Source organism: Rattus rattus, chromosome 5, assembly GCF_011064425.1.
Source record: "Rattus rattus isolate New Zealand chromosome 5, Rrattus_CSIRO_v1, whole genome shotgun sequence".
Lineage (NCBI taxonomy): Eukaryota > Metazoa > Chordata > Mammalia > Rodentia > Muridae > Rattus > Rattus rattus.
The window spans coordinates 132538943-132557909 of record NC_046158.1 but is presented as its reverse complement, the minus strand read 5'-3'; the positions used below and the strand labels follow the sequence as shown (position 1 = coordinate 132557909).

The window sequence follows — 18967 nt, the reverse complement described above, 5'->3', positions numbered from 1 at the left end:
CTGGGCCTCTCTAGCCCGCGGGCGGGCGGGACCATAGAGAGCCCGCGGCACCGCCCCCTCCACGACCCGAGCGCCCGCTCGCGCGGCTCCCACAATGCACCGCACAATGGCCCGACCGCCGCCACTACCGGGGCCTGAGCGGGCCTGGCGGAGCCCGAGCGCGGCCCGGCCCGCAGCGCGGGGTCCCGAGCGCAGTGAGTGCCGGCGAGGGTCCTGGGGGATGGTGGGGAGCGGGGCGGGAGGCCGTCGCGCTGCTCCCACACGCCCGGCACTCGGACCGGCGGCACCCCTCACTCTGGGCCGCCCAGCGCGGTCGCCCACACCCCTGACTGGGGGGCCCCTCTGCGCTAGCCGGGCCCCGGATAGGCCCCGTGGTGACGAAAACGTTCCCCGGACCTCAGACCTGTGCCCAGGGGACCGGAACAAGCCTTTCAGGCTCCCTCCATTCCTAGACCTGGAAACTCAGCCTGAGGGTCCCCTAGTCTGGACCACCACCCCCCAAGACTCCCTGGAGACCCAGATAACACGCAGCTAACCTTCCTCGGGATCGCGGTCTGGGGGGCACCGATAAGCTGCACCTGCTCCCACCCTCGGACACGCCTACCCCGACCCACATAACCTTCCTTTTCCTGCTCCAAATAGTCCGCTCTAAGCTCTTTCGTTTTCCAGACTTTCATAAACCTGCTTTCGGGCTTTTCTGCAGTACCTCGGGCTGAAGAACCCCAAATAAAGCCCTACCTGAAGTTCCCTTCCCAGTGATCACTGTGGAAACTTTAGGCATTTTCCTTCGGGAGGGTCATATTTCTACACCCTTTTGAAATTCAGAGAACTCGTTGTGGAGCCCTCTTTCGACCTTTAGAATCTCCTTACTTCTTTCCCGTGGTGGTCTCTTAGAGACCCAAATAACGTGCTTATAATTCTTTACCGTGCATGCTTGCTCTTCCCGTCCCAGATCCTATTAGACTTACTATTGAATTCCCGTCTCTCCTCTCCACTCTCCATTCCACCTTCCAATCGTGGGGAGAATTTAACATTTCACACCACAAAATAGGGTGGTCTATCCCCTGGCCCAAGGGCCAGACTGTTTTCCTACAACTTCAGCCCCATGCTTCGGTCCAGCTTGGGACAGATGGGGGTCCCGGGCGGGGTGGGGGAGTCAGTGTTCCTGGCTGCTGTTGGAAGTTGGTGCTTTCACCTGCAAGCATACCGACTCCTGGCTTGTGTGTTTTTCCACCTGTCAGCCTGGGGCTGTGATAAGTCTGGCCTTTGGTTTCTAACCCTCTCCTCCTGGGGGAAAGGCTGCTAAGTTGGGGAGGGGTGGTAGGTGAGAATGAGGCTGGAGTGAGTTGCAGCCATTTGCTCAAGGCCTCCCCAGGGGTGGGAGGCAGCGGGAATCTGAGGAAATAGGGAATCAAAGGGACTCCAAAGAGGCCCATCTACACTGACAGAAGAACTACCAGCCCGAGAGTAAATCCTACCCCTGTTAATCCTGTTTGATGTTTCTTGGAATGATGCAAGTCATTGAGACTCTCCGGCCTCCCTGTAATTTAATTCTCCCACCATTCCCGAGCGTTGTGTGTGCGCTGGCCTTGGGAAGTGGGCAGCTCGTCCCATTCCTCCTTTCCTTCTCGCTGATTTCCAGCCAACCAGTACGCCTTTGGATTTGTTTCTGTTGCCCAGGTCAAGGCCTATTATGTTTTCTTTTCCCCTTTAATGCTATTTATAATTTCCCAGTTGCTATTTTAAGTTCTTTTGAGGATAGATTCCACCTCCAAGAACCTTTCTGGGTGTGTTTCCTCCTAGGCAGGTGTTGAATTGAGTTCTTCAGATCCCCAAGTAGCTCTTGGGCAGGAGGGATAAAAGCTATTTTAGGGTAGTCACTGAAGTGGAGCTGTTAATCCTCTGTGGGTCTCTTTAGTTAAGAACACTCAGAGATTAACCCTTTCCTTGCTGCAGAGTGGGCCGGCTAGCTTAACAGTATTTGATGGGGAGAGTTGGGAAAATTGGCCTGTGGCAGCAGAAGGTGTGAACATGCAACTCAGTGCAGAGACCTAGATGATAGCTTTCTTATGCTGCCAACTTAGAGCAGGCCAAACCCATTGCTGAGCTTTTTGCATACCTGACTAAAATAATCCTTACAACCAGACTGTGAGGTAAGTATTTTTAGCTTTACAGATGAGGAAACAGGCTAATAATGGAGAAAGAACGCAGTTTCTATAGAGATGATGTAACACCATAAAAACTATAGTTTCATCAGAGGGCAGCCTACATCACAGCCCTACAGACGACAGAAAGGAGCTTCCAAAGGCCATACGATGTATTGAGCAAGCACTTTTACTTTGGGTATGGAGCTATAATAGAAGAGGGTGTAATAAAGTGGCCATCCTGACAAAAGAAAACTCTGGGCCAGGAGGTAAAGGCCTTGTGTTTGTACTGAGGGTTAGCAGTGAGGGAAAAGAGGAAGGCTGAGTTCTGAGATGTTGGGAAGGGAAGGAAACTGACTTTGAGGCATGAGAAGTAACACTAAGAGGGAGAAAGAAGTTATACTTAGCACTCTGTAGAGTGGAAGCAGAGCTGTGGCCCTCATGAGTTCTGTGTGTTCGCATTTTATGTCACTCTCAGTGGTACCTTTTCACCTCGTCCTCTAGAAAACATTTACACATTAAGAGAATGAATCTCGTTTAGAAGTTGAGAAGAGTGAGGTTCAGAGAACTGAAGTAACCTGCCTGTGGTTTCACAGCCAGTGAGTGAGTGGTGGCTCTTCTGATAGCAAGTCCAAGGTTCTTTCCGTGCTGCCTCCCCCTTCAGATCAGACGCCAGAAGACTCTTGGGCTGAAAATACACTGAGTTATACCAGTAACTGGGAGGGATTGTGTTTGTTTTATGGAAACAGGTTTTGTCAGCTTCTCCATAGCTATGGTTAGAGTGTGAGACCAGAAGAACAGCTTTGAAAGAGAAGCAAAATTCTTTCACAGTTTTGACAAGAAGTCTGAAGGAATAGGTCAGATTGTATGAGTCAAATCCAGGAGTTTTTCTGGATCAAAGAAGTATTCAGACAAAGAACACAAAGTGAGACTGGATCCCCAAAAGGTTCCTAGGTAACACCAGCAACTGTGTCTGCCCAGCAGCCTGCTGGCCACTGTAGGTAAGCTTCTCGCGGTGCTTTTTCAGAGGCCAAGGGGAGTAGGATGACGGTGACTCTTTTCTTTTAAAGCCATAACCTCATTAATGTTGATCAAGAGCACATGGTGCCCACCTTCCTCCTCTGGTTCTATCTGTGCATCCTCATGACCTCCTCTTAGCCACTAGCAGCTTGTTTCCTAGAAGCCCATTACTCACTCTTTCAGTAGCAGCATGCTAAACTGCTGTGTCTTGTTTGTGCATGTTCAACAGAACAGATGAGGTGGACGTGTGGGAGGTGGGGATGTACCATTCTCTTTCTGAGTTTGTGCGGAATTTCCAGAGTTAGGCTCCCCTCTTGCGTCAACCAGAGTTATGTGACTTGATTTCCTCTAGCTGCTATTCCCAACTTCCAGAGGCTGAGATATGAAATTGGAGCAGAATTTGGCTTTTTGAAGGTAGAGAAATTCTCTCTAAACTAGACGTGCATACTCAGAGCTCACTCTACCCAGTTCCAAGGTACATAGTAATCGCTGTTATTATAAACAGGTAATTCCACCCTTGCATAGGATGGGGGAATTTGAACAATGAAAGCCAACCATCAGAGGCCTTTGAGGTGTATAGTGAGCAGGCAGATAGACCAGCATAACTAAAAGGCTCAAGCGAGTCTAGTTTTCAGTGATTTCTTGCCCTTCCTAGTACTTGATTTGTGGAGATCTTTCTAGGCAAATCCCCACTTGTGATGGGGAAATGTTTGTCATATTACATTGCAATGTTTCTTCAACAAAAGGAATGGTTCCTGAACAGGATGTAGCTCATGTTATGATGAGCAAAGCTCTCTGGGGCATGAACCCGCTGATACTATCATCTCGTTCATGGCCAGTCTGTTGGATGAATGGTCTCTGTGAGCAGCAGGTGCTAATTAGCTGAGCAAGCATTCCATGGCCTACAGCTAGTTTGTGCATTGAAGCTCTCCTCAGATCCTTATAGCCAATTTCCAGATACACCATCATTGCTCTCTTCACATGAAAAAGCCTCATATTTGAGCTACTGTTAGGAAGGAGTGGTGTCACTGTTGCTCTCTTTCCTTACCACACCACTTTTACCAACAAGAGGAAGGGTCAGATTTCATGTTTTGGCTCCTTTCTCTGGACAGTGATGAACCCAGTTGAAACTAGAACTTCTGGGTATATAAGTTAAACTCCCAAGAATCAACCTAAGTTTAATGAGTAGTTTACTCATCTAAAAGAAAGTTGAGATTCCTTCTCTAGATGTGAGGTTATGGAAATGAAATAAGTGCGGTACAATCCCTTAGAGAATAATCATCAGGTGGAAAAGCCTTAAATTCAAATCCAAGATTCTGTCTCTGGTAGAAAAAGCGCCTGTGTGCCCTCAGTCTGTAGGATGACCACTCAGCACTTTGAGTTTTTGTGGTTTAAAACAAAACAAAACAAACAACTGTGCCTTTGGTTAAGCTGGGCCTGGAGAACAAAGGATCCAGAAAAGTGGTAGAGGTCAGGGTGGGACCAGCACTAGTTTAGGGAAAATTCTGGGAGGCCACTGTCGCTTCCCTAGAAAGATCCTTCCTATGTCAGTGTTCTGCTAAGAAACACATGTGGAACAGGGCTTGGCTCTTGGGTCTGAATTTCCTATTGAAGGGCTCTCACTCTGTTGCCTTTTGGATGTTATTGTTCCTTTAGCGCCTCTGGTAAAGGGAATAGTAGAAGGCAAATAAAGGGGATATGGTAAGGAGGAGGAAGAAAGCTACCTGAGCTTTGTGGAAAGGATGTAAAAGTGAGGAGAAAGTATAGTGTTTTGAGCTTTAGTTCCTCAGATTACCTTGTCTCTTCTAGCCTAGAGTTACTAGTAATAACACTCGCTGAGCCCTGGTAAGCACCAAGCACGCTTGGCAGCTTTATTGCATGGCTGCATTGACCTCCAGATATCATTACTTTTAGAAGTAGTGTTTGTTTTGTAAGTAAGGAAGCAGGTCAGGGAAGCAAGTGCTTGTTGGAAAATCACACCACTTGTAAGTGGGAGGAGAGGGCTGGGTGGAAGCTTGGGAGTTGTTTGGTAGCAGAGCCTGTGTTCTCTTGGCCCAGGGCTTCCTAACACCAGCTGCTCTGATGTTTCAGGTGAAGAGACTGTTTTCTGAAGGCTGCGTTGGAGGCTGTGACCGAGCAGAGAGTCCATGTGAACTGATGGGGAGGCTTTCTGAATAACATGGCCTTTTGCCATTAGCCTTGCCATGACCACATTTTTCACCAGCGTCCCTCCCTGGATTCAAGATGCAAAGCAGGAGGAGGAAGTGGGCTGGAAACTAGTTCCCAGGCCTCGGGGCCGGGAGGCAGAGAGTCAAGTGAAGTGCCAATGTGAAATCTCGGGGACACCATTCTCAAATGGGGAGAAGCTAAGGCCTCACAGCCTCCCCCATCCGGAGCAGAGACCATACAGCTGTCCTCAGCTGCACTGTGGCAAGGCTTTTGCCTCCAAGTACAAGCTGTATAGGTAGGTGACACTCCCATTCCTCTTTCAGTCCCCAGGCTCCCAGAACTCACAGCCAGACTCCACTGAGAGTGAATGGTAAAGTTGTCCTGTAAGTATACTATGAACTCTAACCATTTGAAGTCACTCACTGAGTAGTAATAATAGTGGTTAGCTGGATATGGAGGCTCATGCCTGTAATCCTATACAAGGCCGAGGCAGAAGAGTCATGTGAATTTAAAGCTAGCTTGGGTTACAGAGTGAGACTTTGTTTAAAAAACAAAACCAGAAACACCCAGGCCCTAATGAGCTGACTTAGAGGATAGGGGTGCTTGCTGCCAAGCCTGGCAATCTGAGGTGAGTTCCTGACGTCTTCGTAGTCGAAGGAGAGAACTGACTTCTGCAAGTTGCCCTCTGGCCTTAAACACATGTATATACTTTTTTTAAAAAACATCAAGCAAACAAAAATAGTGTCTGTTTTGAAACAGGAGTTCCTTGTGTAGCCCAAGTTAGCCTAGAATTCTAAAAGCTTCTGCCTCATTCCCTCAAATAATGGTTATATTTTTATTGAGACACCAGAATCTGATGAGTATAATATAAAGCTATGAACAAATTAGACTCAACATTTTTCAGTATAGCATTTTCCAGTCCTCTCGGGCAGGTTATCAGAGTCTTAGCCAGAAGTGAGAAAAGGAGATCCTTTGGTCCGGTCTGTCCATTTTAAAGCTGGGGCTCAACTGCCTTAGCCAGGATTGCAGAGTTTGTTGGCCCCACAGTGCTACTTCTGTTGACTCAGCCTGCTAATCAGATGGTTGCTTCTGTCTCTGTAGAGTCCCTGCTGTTCTGTGGGGCAGCTCCTTTCCTGAAATGTGTAAGCCCAAGAAACCTTACTTAGAGTGAAAGAGAATGTGAAAGCCCTTGCTAGGCAGATAGGAGCAGCTTTGCTAGGGAAGGGACCTGACCCCCTGCCTTTCCTGAACCGGAACCCACTGGCCCTGATCATATGAGGTAGACTGCCCCATGCGTCTAGCCATTCATCTCTCTATTGTTTATTAATCTCCTGCTATGTCCCAGGCACAGTGCTCATTGCTAGGGACAGAAGAGTGAGCAAGAAGGATGTGAGTGCTATTGTTTGTTTTTACACACAGTAAAAACTTTTGAGTGTACTTTCTCAATAGTGGAGACAGACAGTAAACATGTAAATAAAATTCGATGACCACAGAAAGAGCCCCAGTTCCTCATCTGGAAAACAGTTGATAGGAAGAAACCAAGATAGGCATCGGGTTATATAGAGGCCAGGATTGCCCTTGGGACAGTTGTGTGGACTTGGGAATGTGTTATTTCTGTATGCTTCTTTGTCTTAGGGGACCCTAGTCAGGGTTAGTGGTGGTCTGGGTACCAGTGGGAAGCTGCCAGAAAATTCCTGGTCCAAGAGGCAAGAGCCCTGATCTTTGTTGAGTTTCTGAACTTATTTGGGCCTTATTTCCTTTACCTGCAAAATGAAGAAAACAAGATGGAGTCCTTTAGCATCACCTTTTACATGGCATCCTGTTGGCATGTCACAGGAGGTTGAAAATTACCTTCATAAACACACATAACACAGGATGATTCTGTGTATAGAAAAGGTCATGGGGTACTAAACAGCTATGATGTACTGTCTCAAGAGGGTCGGTGTTTAAATACCTCTGCCATTAACTGATGGGTAGGACTACCTGATGCTTTCTACCCTTAGCTAGAGAACAAGGTTAACAACATCTCACCCACAGCTTGGCAAGTAGTGGGCCTTAAAGTCTTGGTGAGTTGCTTCTGAATGTATATGGAGCTAGGAAGCCAGTTCCTGGGCTCTGAGCTGCTTGCCAACCAAACAGGAGCTTGTGAACAGTCGGGCAGGCAGCTGAAATCAGACAAATGGGCCTACAGTGAATGATGAGCTGTCCTCACACTAAACACTGCTGTTCCTCTCCATTTCTTATGGATCCTGTAGACATTCAAATGTGTATTCTTTTGGTTCTCAAAGGGGATTGTATTACATGCACTGTTGAACTTCCTTTTTGACTGGGCCTTGTATGTCTTGGGAACTTGTTCCAGATCAGGAAGTTTACATACATTTCGTATTTCACTTTTCCCTTTATTGTATCATTTAAAAAAAAATTAAATGTAAACTTTTGAAGAGGAAGTCGTGCACAAAATGACTCAGAATTCAAAAGGTATTAAAAGGCTATAATGTAAGGTTTCCACCAAGTCCATCAAAGCTGTCCAGTTCTCCCCTACCCCTCAGGTTTCCAGTGATGTCAGGTTCTTATTTGTAAACACTCAAAAGCAAGCATTTTTATGTAGGGAATACCATTTATTGTGTACTATTCCTTTTTCTTTATGTCTCTAAGAAGCTTATTCTTTGAAGGTACATGTAAAGCTCACCTTTTAAATATTGGAGTCATATTACAGACCTAGCAATTATGTAACCATTTCTGTTAGTAAATTTAGATGGTTCATAATTTTTTTGCTACTAAGACCAGTGCTGCCAAGAATAACAGTACACATATGATTTTAAAGGGATATTGGTAGAATATTGTTACTACAGGATTCTGTTGCATTGCTTTATTGAAGATTTCATATGTAGTTTCCCGTTAATAGACATCTGCTGTCTGGTTAGCTCTTTTGAACTCCCCTCTTTGAGCTTTCTCTCCATCTTAACATTCCTATCCACAGGCACATGGCCACCCACTCAGCCCAGAAACCCCACCAGTGCATGTACTGTGACAAGATGTTTCACCGAAAGGACCATCTGCGCAACCACTTGCAGACCCATGACCCCAACAAGGAGGCCCTCCACTGCTCTGAATGTGGTAAGAATTATAATACAAAGCTGGGGTACCGTCGCCACCTGGCCATGCATGCTGCCAGCAGTGGTGATCTCAGCTGCAAGGTGTGCCTGCAGACCTTCGAGAGTACCCAGGCCCTACTGGAGCACCTGAAGGCTCACTCACGCCGGGTAGCAGGAGGTGCTAAGGAGAAGAAGCACCCCTGTGACCACTGTGACCGGCGGTTTTATACTCGGAAGGATGTTCGACGGCACCTAGTGGTGCACACAGGTCGTAAGGACTTCCTGTGTCAGTACTGTGCCCAGAGGTTTGGCCGCAAGGATCATCTGACACGCCATGTCAAGAAGAGCCACTCACAGGAACTGCTCAAGATCAAGACAGAGCCAGTGGACATGTTAGGCTTACTTAGCTGCGGCTCTGCAGTCAGCGTAAAGGAAGAGCTGAGCCCTGTGCTTTGCATGGCCTCTCGGGACGTGATGGGGGCTAAGGCCTTTCCTGGCATGTTGCCCATGGGTATGTATGGTGCCCACATCCCTACCATGCCCAGTGCGGGCATGCCACACTCCCTGGTGCACAACACACTGCCCATGGGTATGAGTTACCCTCTGGAATCTTCTCCTATCTCCTCCTCAGCTCAGCTCCCTCCAAAATACCAGCTTGGATCTACCTCATACTTGCCCGACAAACTGCCCAAAGTGGAGGTGGATAGTTTTCTGGCAGAGCTTCCTGGAAGCCTGTCTCTCTCATCGGCTGAACCTCAGCCCGCCTCACCTCAGCCGGCGGCAGCTGCAGCCCTCCTAGATGAAGCACTGCTCACCAAGAGTCCCGCCAACCTCTCTGAGGCCCTCTGCGCTGCTAACGTGGACTTCTCCCACTTACTGGGCTTTCTTCCGCTCAACCTACCCCCATGTAACCCACCAGGGGCCACAGGAGGCTTGGTCATGGGCTACTCCCAAGCTGAGGCACAGCCTTTGCTCACCACTTTGCAGGCTCAGCCTCAAGATTCCGCTGGAGCTGGGGGACCCCTGAACTTTGGGCCTCTGCACTCCTTGCCTCCTGTCTTCACCTCTGGCCTGAGTACCACCACCCTGCCTCGTTTCCACCAAGCATTCCAGTAGCCCCCATGAAGATCCCCCAACTCAGTTCTTTGCTTCTGCCAGGGAGCCTAAGTACCCACCCCGTCCACTTCCCCCATGAAGGCAGCTGAGCTTTCAGAGCTGGGTTCAAAAAGAGAATTCTAGTATCTATATGGAGCACTTGGTTTGGGGGTTCAGGCTCCAGGATCAGTCTAGAGGGATCCTTGAACCCAGCCCCATGAACAATCTATCATAGGACTTTCAGGTATTTTTACTTTTATTTTTTGATCTGAACTGGGAGCTATATTTAGCCCTCTGCCTCTCCAAAGCGTCAGAACCACCTTCAGTCTGGAGAAGGGGAAGCCTCTTGGAGACAGAGGGTTTCACCTTATATGACCTCAAGAGAAATAGCCTAAGAACCTGCCTTCCGGTCCCAACCTGCAGACACTCCAGCAGTTGACTGTTGAGTCCCTGCTGCGGAAGGTCTCTTGACTATCACCTGCTTCCAGCTACCAGGCAAGAAAGAGGGCCTCTAGTCTCAGCCATCCCACCCCATCTACCAACAGCTCCACTTCAGTCAGTGTTGTTCAGCAACGGTACCGTTTACACAGTCACCTCCGACACACCATTTCACCTCCCTCGCCACACTGTTAGCCTTAGAGTGATTGCAGTGAACACTGTTTACACACCGTGAATCCATTCCCACCAGTCCATTTCAGTTGCCACCAGTCTGAACCACTCGGTACCTGGTGTTAACTGGAGCCCTGTTTACAAGGCGGAGTCGGGTCTTGCTGACTTCTCTTCACTTGAGGTCACATTTTTTCCCCCGTGGGGAAATAAACTGACTTTGGACTGCTTCAGTTTCTGCCATCTTCCATGACTGCTTCTATTCCTGCCTTCCACGGCAGTGCCCACAGGAGATAGGCAAGAAGATTGGAGCAGCTTTCTCACAGGTCTGTAATTGGGTTTTCTCCAAGTACATCATGACACCTTCGTCCTCCTGAACTGGAGAGGGGAAGAAATGAAAGGCATCCCATATGCACCATTTCCTCAGTCCCTAACCCACCCTGGACATCATGAGCTGTTATTTGTCTTGGAAGGAGGGGTTCTGGGCTTTGGGCTGGATAGCAGAGGAGAGGGGTGAGCCCTTCGTTTGTTTCCCTTCTGCTTGTCCTTTTCCAGGACATAATGGAACTGTCGGAAGAAGAGTTTCTAGAAAGTTAGGATTGGGCAGATAGTTGAGTCCTAATCTATCAAATCATTGTTGCCTCTCATACCAAAATGTTCTTACCCAGTGTCCCTTCCCCTTCTCTGCTTTGCAGTACCCATGGACTCTGGGCATGGTACATTGTTGTCTTTGCTCTCCACTCAGCATGGTCCCCTCAGTTGCCCCTAGTATCTAGCAATGTTTCTTGCAAGAAATTACTAGTTCTTCTGCTGACTTGGAGCTTTCTGTCATTGACAGTACAGCCCTTGCCCAGAACCAGCTGAACAATTCCTAATCCATTTCATCTCGGTTCTGTATGGGTTTTTCCCATGCATGGAAGGGAGGCAGCTCAGGGACCACCACTGTGGGACCTTTTGAGACACCTCTCTGATTCAGAAACACACTTCTACCTCTTTACTGTTAACTCCTACAGATGTAGCCAGCAACCTGGGCACTTGTGTTAGTGGTGCCTTTTGCTGGCTTCTCCACTAGGATTTCAGGACAGACTACCTAGGAACTGCCTCAATCTCCCACCAGTTCTTCCCTGCCCCTCCCTTCTGTCTAGATTCACTTCAGTTTATTGTTGGGAACTGTGCAGGTCCAAGACCTGGACTCCTGCTTCAGCCCAGGCCAGTACTCCTTGTTTGAGGTGAAAGCCTTCAGTTTAGCTCCCTGGCCCTTATATGGAAGCAATGTGGAGTGAATGAGCATGTTTTGATTTAAGCAAGGTAGCTTGGAATACCTTTTTAAGACAACTGGATATAAATATGTCTGACAGGATTGGAATCAGACTATGTGATTTGCTTCTAAAGATTAGTTTCAATGAGTCCCAGGGACTAATTAAGGTTTATTTTTAAAAGCGTCTACCTTGGTACGCAACCATCTCCTGCATGCTATGCATGTTGTTGGGACTCGTATTACAGGAAATGGCGTGTGAGAATCCAAGTGGGACTCACTGCTGCCATTCTCCTTGTGTTTGGTCTTCACTAGACCCAGGCCCCTCTCTACCCTTCCTACCACCTCCCTATAGCCTCAGTCTCAGAAGCCAGTAGCCTCAAGCCACAGGACATAGTGTTCTGGGCTGTCTGAGGAGGACCCGTCCTCCTGAGCTTGACCTTCTCTTGGTGCTCATAGGACAGCAGAGCATCGACTGTAGATCTGGTAATGGGGCCTTGTTCCCACCTCTGGTCTTTCCTCCTTGTCTTTTCCTATCTATCCTTCCTGTTTCTCTACATTTCTCAGTCTTCACTCTAAGGACTTTTCCTGTCACTGTGAACTTTGCTGGTTATCTGCCTTCAATTTTTGGACCACAAACCACCCTGCAGCTTCTTAAATCTTTCTCCAACCTACCACCCAAAAGAGCCTTTTTGGCCAGTTTTTTAAAAGATAGGAATAATTTTATCCTGTACTTGGTGCCCAGACTCATTGAAGTACCCCTTATGAGGCCAAGAGAGCCAGAGGGGCATATGCCCAGGACAGGAGCCATGGCATGTGGCATAGACCAATCAGGGACCAGAAAAGAGTGATGTCCCTTTCCTTGCCATGTCCTTGAGCCTGTCAGCAGTGAACTGACTGCAAGGGGACAGCACCTCTTCACCTGCACAGCAGCTTGTCAGAGTTGAGAACTGTCCTGGGGCCAGGGACTAACATGCCCAGGGGTCGGCTCAGAGGATCCTAGCACCATCTTGAACAGGTGGGAGGCAGGGCAGGGTGCACCAGCGTGTCTTTCCCCGACTTCACATGTTGTTTTGTTAATGCAAATCCGGGAAGCAGGTGTGATTGCTTTTTGCTCATAGATATTGTCCTAAGTTGAAATCCCCTAAACCTCCCTTAGTAGCCTTTAAGTTTCCCCTTCCCTTTTTGGTAGCTGTTTTCTCTACCCCTTCTCCATGATAAAAAAAAAAAAAAACAAAAAAGAAAAAAAAAAAAAAAAAAAAAAAAAAAACAGGTTGTATTATACAGGATCAATATTTTGCTTTTTAACAAGGATATTTATGTAATAAGAAACTTTGCCTTAGGCAGGTGTTGGCCAGAAAAGTCCAGATTTCTCTGTGACCTCACCCTGGCCTCTCCTGGAGCTCTGAACCTGCTGTGGAAGGAAGTGGCTGCAACCACTGGAGAGTGGGGTCTGTGGTGTGGAAAGGGTGTTCACTGTGTGACCCTGGACTGTGTGGAGCTGTTCCTGTCACCTCGCTTCAGATGTTAACTTGGCGTCCTCCACCAGTTCTCCCATGCATGTCTGGCACTAGAATTCCTGAACACTACTTCACACCCTCCCTCACTCCCAGTTTGTTGAAGCTCTAGAGCCACTCCTGAATGCCAGATTATTTAAAGAAAGAAAAATACAAGACAAAAACCTTCTAGCACTTTGTAAACACAGTAAATAACCTCTTGGAGTATTTTTGGCTTTATATAAAACAAGGTTTTTAATTGTAAAATATAAGCCATTAGAAAATGCACAGGGCGTATCTTTGTTAAAGTAGATTTTTCAATGTTTTACAGAATTAATTTTCAAAAAAAAGTTTTTATAATGAAGTTGTTTATTAAAAACTTCTGAATGATGTGCTTTGCAGTTTTGAGTCTGTTTATTTGGGAAGGGTTGGGTTGAGCCAGAAAATTGTGAAGAATGGGAATCTTAAGCATCCGAAGTGTTCCGGTGAAGGTGGGGAAGGCAGAGGATCCTAACTGAATGTCTTTGAGGTAAGTGGCTTCGTTATGCCAATTAATATTGGATGTGAGTGAGGGTAAGGAAACCCAGATCAAACAAGCTTTAAACACTGGAGTGTATGTAGCTGAAAATGGCAGAGGTCGTTCAGTCCACACTTGTTTTGATGCGGAGGCTCGAATGTGCTGAGTCTCAGCGTTTCCAGTTTCTTTGCCCTCTTGTCCAGTCGTGACTGTTCTCAGCCCTACAAAGGCTCTCCCTTAGTGTCTCGGGGTGGGTGGTGATTCTAGATGTCTTCTTCATGCTGTTCTGACAGGAAGAGACCTTTGTCAGGCTCCCCAAGCTGCTCAGGTTTTGATAGCCAGGACCCAGCTTTACAAATCTGCTCAGACACAGAGTGCTTCTGGGCTGATGTACGCTTGCCTGACACTATTGCTTTGCCTGTCTCTGAACAAATTGTCATCAACCCAGGCCCCACCCTCTGCACTGAGATTTTCCCATCTAGGAGATTGGAGCGGATGTCAAAGCCAAGTGGTTACTTAGGAGTCTAGCCCTAGAGACTATGTGCAGGTGTTTGGTGTACAAAGGCAGAGGGCTGATCTTTGATCTCAGCCTCCCCTTGACGAGTGTTCACTGACCACCGCAGTGGGTCAGAACCCCAGCTAAGGTTTTCTACTTCATCCTCTAGATGGTGTGTGTCCTAGGAGAGGTCTAGGGGGTTCAGATGAGGGAGCTGTGGTGTCTTTTGGTGAGAAAGAGGCAGAAGGCTTTGTGGAGGAACATTTAGGCAGAGAGAGGCATTCCAGTACTGACCTACACAAGTTGGGGGGCTGAGGCCGCAGGAACGCAGCCACACTTGGATTGTAGAGTGCAGGGACAGTTCCATCCATGCTAGGCCATCCCTCACACAGGCCCTGACCAGAGTACCTTTTTTTTTTTAAGTGTCCGGGGCCTAGTTTGCTTTGTTAAAATAGTGGCCAAAACCAGCTTGGGAAGGAGAGGGTTTCTTTCATCCTACAGGTTACAATTTATCACTGAGGACTGGGTCCTGGAAATGGTAAGGGAATGAGAATGAGGAAAGGACAGATAACGGGTGTGAAAATCTGGGATTAGGGTGGCGTTCCCTCTGCTGAAGCCAAGCCAACTGCAGCAATTGGAACCGCCATACATTTTATTGTGTACAGCACGAGAGGGAAGGGCAAGGTAGTGTTGGTAGGAGGTCTCTCTGGACAAGCAGTCTCAAGTAGAAAACTAAATACCTGGGAGGTACAAGCTGCAATTAATACTTTCTGCACACTTACCCGAATTCCTACACAGGACCAGAGGGAGGTTGAGCAGTTCCTATAGGTTTGAGGCATCGATCCTTACCAGTAATAAACATTCCATCAAGGCCTCCTCTGCTCCTCACAGCGTTTGGATACCTTTCCTTACACAGCCCAGGCCCCCCTGACCAGGGATGGTACTACCCACAATGGGTCCTGTGCCACCCCATATCAATTAGCAATCATGAAAGCGCCCCGTAGTTGCCCACGGGCCAATATGATGGAGACAATTCCTCAATTGGGTTCTTTTTTTTTTCCCTAGGTGTGTCAAGTTGATGAGCAGTGTGGCCCCGAACTCGAAAAGATATATGTCATCACCTCACCCTACCTCCATCCCCCTCTCTCTTTTTTTTTTTTTTTTTTTTTGGTTCTTTTTTTTTTTTCGGAGCTGGGGACCCAACCCAGGGCCTTGGCGCTTCCCTAGGCAAGCGCTCTACCACTGAGCTAAATCCCCAGCCCCATCCCCTTCTCTTGAGTGCCATGTCACCTTGTTTGGGAACTTTTTTGTTTAGGTTGAGTCAGGACCTCCCTTCGTATGTAGCAGTTTGGGTTTTTTTGAGATTTCATTTCTCTGTAGCCTTGGCTGTCTTGGAACTCAGCGGTCTCTGCCCCGGCATGCTGGGATTCTTTAATCCCACCAGCCAACATGTATGTAGCCTTTAACATCCCTATTTATGAGATGGCTGGCGCTGACCCTTGCTTGAGTCTGGCCATGTGAAGCAAGGTCCCCCAGGTTTCAATCGGCACTAGTCCAGGAGACTGCTGCTCCTGTAGGACCCAGGTTGTTGACCAGCAATTTTAGATCTTTCTTGGCCTCCGATCCTTCTAGTGGCTTTCCAGCAGCTTCGTTGCCTGACAGTTAGGCTTATCTTTAGTTTCCAGTTTGAATCTGGTAAGCCCCTCTGCCTGTGCCAAAATAATACATCCTGTGCAAGACTGCAAGTGTCCCATCTGCCAGCCCTAAAGCTGCAAAGAGCCAGGAAAGGAAAACAGTCTTTTCTGTTGTGCTGGCTGTGATGCAAGGTTACGACCATGTCTGCTAATTGAGCCTGACTCCTAATGCCTGCCCTTTTCCTGGTCTATACCAGCCCCTGTGTTTTTTCATCACCTGCTCTAATAACCTGGAACCAGTTCTGTTTGACACGGGTGGTCTCATCTTACCCGTCCCCTGCAGTGGAGGGACCCTAACAAGTCACATCCGGCAGGGGGGTGCAAGGGGCGGAGCTCGCCCCAGAGAGGAGACCCTGCGGCAAGCTCGCAGCTCACTACTGCGACATACCACAATCCTGAGGGTGATCTCCTGGCTGCTCGAGCCAGAGACTCAGCAGGTGATGGCGGGCGAGGGGATCGGGGCTCTGGAGCTGGCCATGTGCTTGCCACCCATACAAGAGCGAGATGCACTCCTGGCCCGGAACAGTGTCCCTGGAGCTGGGACGCTTAGGCCCTGCGACCCCGCAGCCAGCCCGGGAACCGCACCGCTTTCCCCAGAAAACACTGGAGAGAACCCCGCCTCCAGCGTTCTGAAGCTGGGTGGCTGCGAGAAGGGCTCTGGTACTGGGGTGGGGACCAAAGGGAAGGCTGAGGAAGTGACGACTAAGGAAGACTGCGTAGCCGCGGAGGAGCCTGCACAGGTGGGGGAGAAGCTGGAGTGGGTCGCGGAGGCCCAGGCGAGCCTGAGGCCTCTGGACCTAGGGGCTCTCATCGTGGACCCTCTAGAGGCCATCCAGTGGGAGTTCGAGGTCATGAGTGCCCAGTCTGACGGGGCCCACCTCCAGCTGGTGCGCAGGTTTGAGAGGATGCGTCGGTTGCACCTGGCCCGTAGGAGCTTCATCATCCAAAACATTCCTGGCTTTTGGGTCACTGCCTTCCTGAACCACCCACAGCTATCAGCTATGATCAGCCCTAGGGACGAAGACATGCTTGGCTACCTGATGAATTTGGAGGTGAGGGAGCTCAGGCACACCAGAACAGGTTGCAAGTTCAAGTTCCTATTTGGGAGCAACCCTTACTTCCGAAACGAGGTGATAGTGAAGGAATATGAGTGCAGATCCTCAGGCCGCGTGGTAGCCATTGCTACTCGAATCCGCTGGCACCGAGGCCAAGAACCTCCGGCCTTAGTACATAGGAACCGGGACACCATGCGAAGCTTCTTCAGCTGGTTTTCTCAGCATAGCCTCCTAGAAGCTGACAGGGTGGCCCAGATCCTTAAAGATGACCTGTGGCCCAACCCTTTGCAATACTACTTGCTGGGGCAAAGGCCCTACAGAGCTAGACCAAACCTTGCAAGGTGTCCAGCAGAGGCTCCGCCAAGGCCCTATGGGTTCCAGTCTGGCTAAGTCCTGCTCAGAAACTTGGTGCTTACACAGGACTCCTGCTCTCTGCCTGTCAACCTACCTATGTCTAGGCCAGTGCTCTGCTGTCTGCTTTCTCTTCTGTGAATTCTGACTCCTCAGCATGTTTGGTGGACTCGGGGCTAAGGCTGTAACCTTCATGCTGGTCTGTGTCAACATCATGTGATTCTCATGCTCCACTGTACTTATAGCAGGCATCCAATGCTGTGGATCTGTCCTGTCACCATGGGCGTGGCCTGGACCTGCAAGTAAAACATGGCCTTTCATTCACTGGACACCATTATCCACAGGGCTTCACCAGGACCAGTTCCAGTTAGAGGCCTAGCACGTCAAAGCTAGGCCTCAAATATGCTGCACTTGAGAAGGGCTGACTGTCCCAAACCAAGGTGTGTCATTTGGTCCTGGTGGTCAGTCAGACTTGGATATCCCATGGCTCCAGAACCACAGACAGAGCAGCTCCTACCAACTGGATTATTGAGTGTCTGCAATGTGGACAGCCAGACGATCAGATATGGGTGAGGTGTAGGGCCTGAAGCAGTGGGTAGTACACTATTCCTGATCATACTGCTCTTCTCGTCCTGTGGTGTACCTTACCCACACCTGGCCATTGCCTTTTTGAGGAGTTTTACCTTGTCTGCCAGCATCCCTGTTGCCTGCTTTCAGGTCTGTAAGGGTCACCTGCCAGTGTAGTGAGCGCTCCTAATACCAGAGATTATATGAGAGGCTAGCTTCAAGGGAAGGAGCAAGGTTGGGAGTGCTTTAGGAAGCCTCATTCTAGGGCTGGAGAGATGGCTTAGTGGTTAGAAGCACTGACTGCTCTTCCAGAGGTCCTGAGTTCAATTCCCAGCAACCACATGGTGGCTCACAACCATCTGTAATGGGATCTGATGCCCTCTTTTGGTGTGTCTGAAGACAGCAACATTGTACTCTTATGTAAAATAAGTTAATCTAATTAAGATTAATTAATTAAATAAATTAACCTACACAGAACCCAGACTTCTTGTTAGCTTCTCCTACACCTATCTGCTTTTAAGCTGCCAGGTTTGTGGGGCCTGGAGAAGGGCGGCTTCTGGCCATGGGGCCTGTTTCCACTGGCATGGCTCTCACACGGACAACAAATAACTGGAGATTGCTATTTTTATTCAAACAGCCATGGAGACCCTTTCTTGAATGGACCTGTCTCCAGTGCGGGAGACTGAACTATGAACTGCCAGTACTCTCTGTCCCCTCGCTCTGATTTCTCTAGCAAGGCTTAGAATATCCAGAGTGTACAGGGTAGGGCCAGGGCAGGGACAGTTAACCACTTCATTTTACACTCTGTTCTTTTAAAGAAACTCTAGTCTCCTCTCCTCCTCTGCCCCCCTACCCCTTATGGGTTCCTGTAGATAAGACGGCCCAACCGCCCTGCCCCTCCGAGTCCCCTCCGAGTCCCCTCCAGGTTGTCAATCTCATGAAAGGCCTGGCTTTCTGCTCCCTAGGACATGGAGGCACAAATGGCGGAAGTGGAGAAGCCTCCGTCTTTGCCAGTTCCATTTCTTCTGATTCACCAATATATTCTGTAAATTAGAAGACAAACACAATATTGCCACGTCTTGGCTCTTTTCTGGTCCAGTAATGAGAGTGGATGGGCAGGAAGTTGGTGTGTTTTCCATTTCGTGCTTGTTGAGTAAGACCCATGCATCATGCATCTCTCCTTTTACTGAAACACTGAGCTGAGCGCGCAGGCCGGCTTGTGCTCAGCTGACGACATTGATAAGGCGGCTTCGCACCTTACAACAGCTCTGTCCCCCCTGGACATCTGTGACTAGTTACTGTGGTTATTAAGCTGTGGTCTGGCACTATAATTTTATCTTAAGTACAGAGTTTGAATCCTGTGATTTGGCAGGCATTAAGGCGGGGCATCGTTACTGTGAGAGTGAC

At 48.7% G+C, this 18967-nt stretch overlaps 2 protein-coding genes across 2 annotated transcripts; both read left to right on the top strand.

The window, feature by feature from the left end:
• The first annotated feature begins 71 nt into the window (after positions 1-71).
• Plagl2 (PLAG1 like zinc finger 2) lies at positions 72-13281 on the top strand. Its single transcript, XM_032904467.1, has 3 exons — positions 72-194; positions 5256-5628; positions 8314-13281. The coding sequence occupies exons 2-3, from the start codon at positions 5369-5371 to the stop codon at positions 9542-9544; spliced, it is 1491 nt and encodes a 496-aa protein (XP_032760358.1). The 5' UTR covers positions 72-194; positions 5256-5368; the 3' UTR covers positions 9545-13281.
• A 2625-nt stretch (positions 13282-15906) lies between these two features.
• On the top strand, positions 15907-18635 carry LOC116902138 (putative testis-specific Y-encoded-like protein 3). The gene has a single exon (XM_032904466.1). The coding sequence runs from the start codon at positions 16028-16030 to the stop codon at positions 17030-17032; it is 1005 nt and encodes a 334-aa protein (XP_032760357.1). The 5' UTR covers positions 15907-16027; the 3' UTR covers positions 17033-18635.
• The last annotated feature ends 332 nt before the right edge of the window (positions 18636-18967 follow it).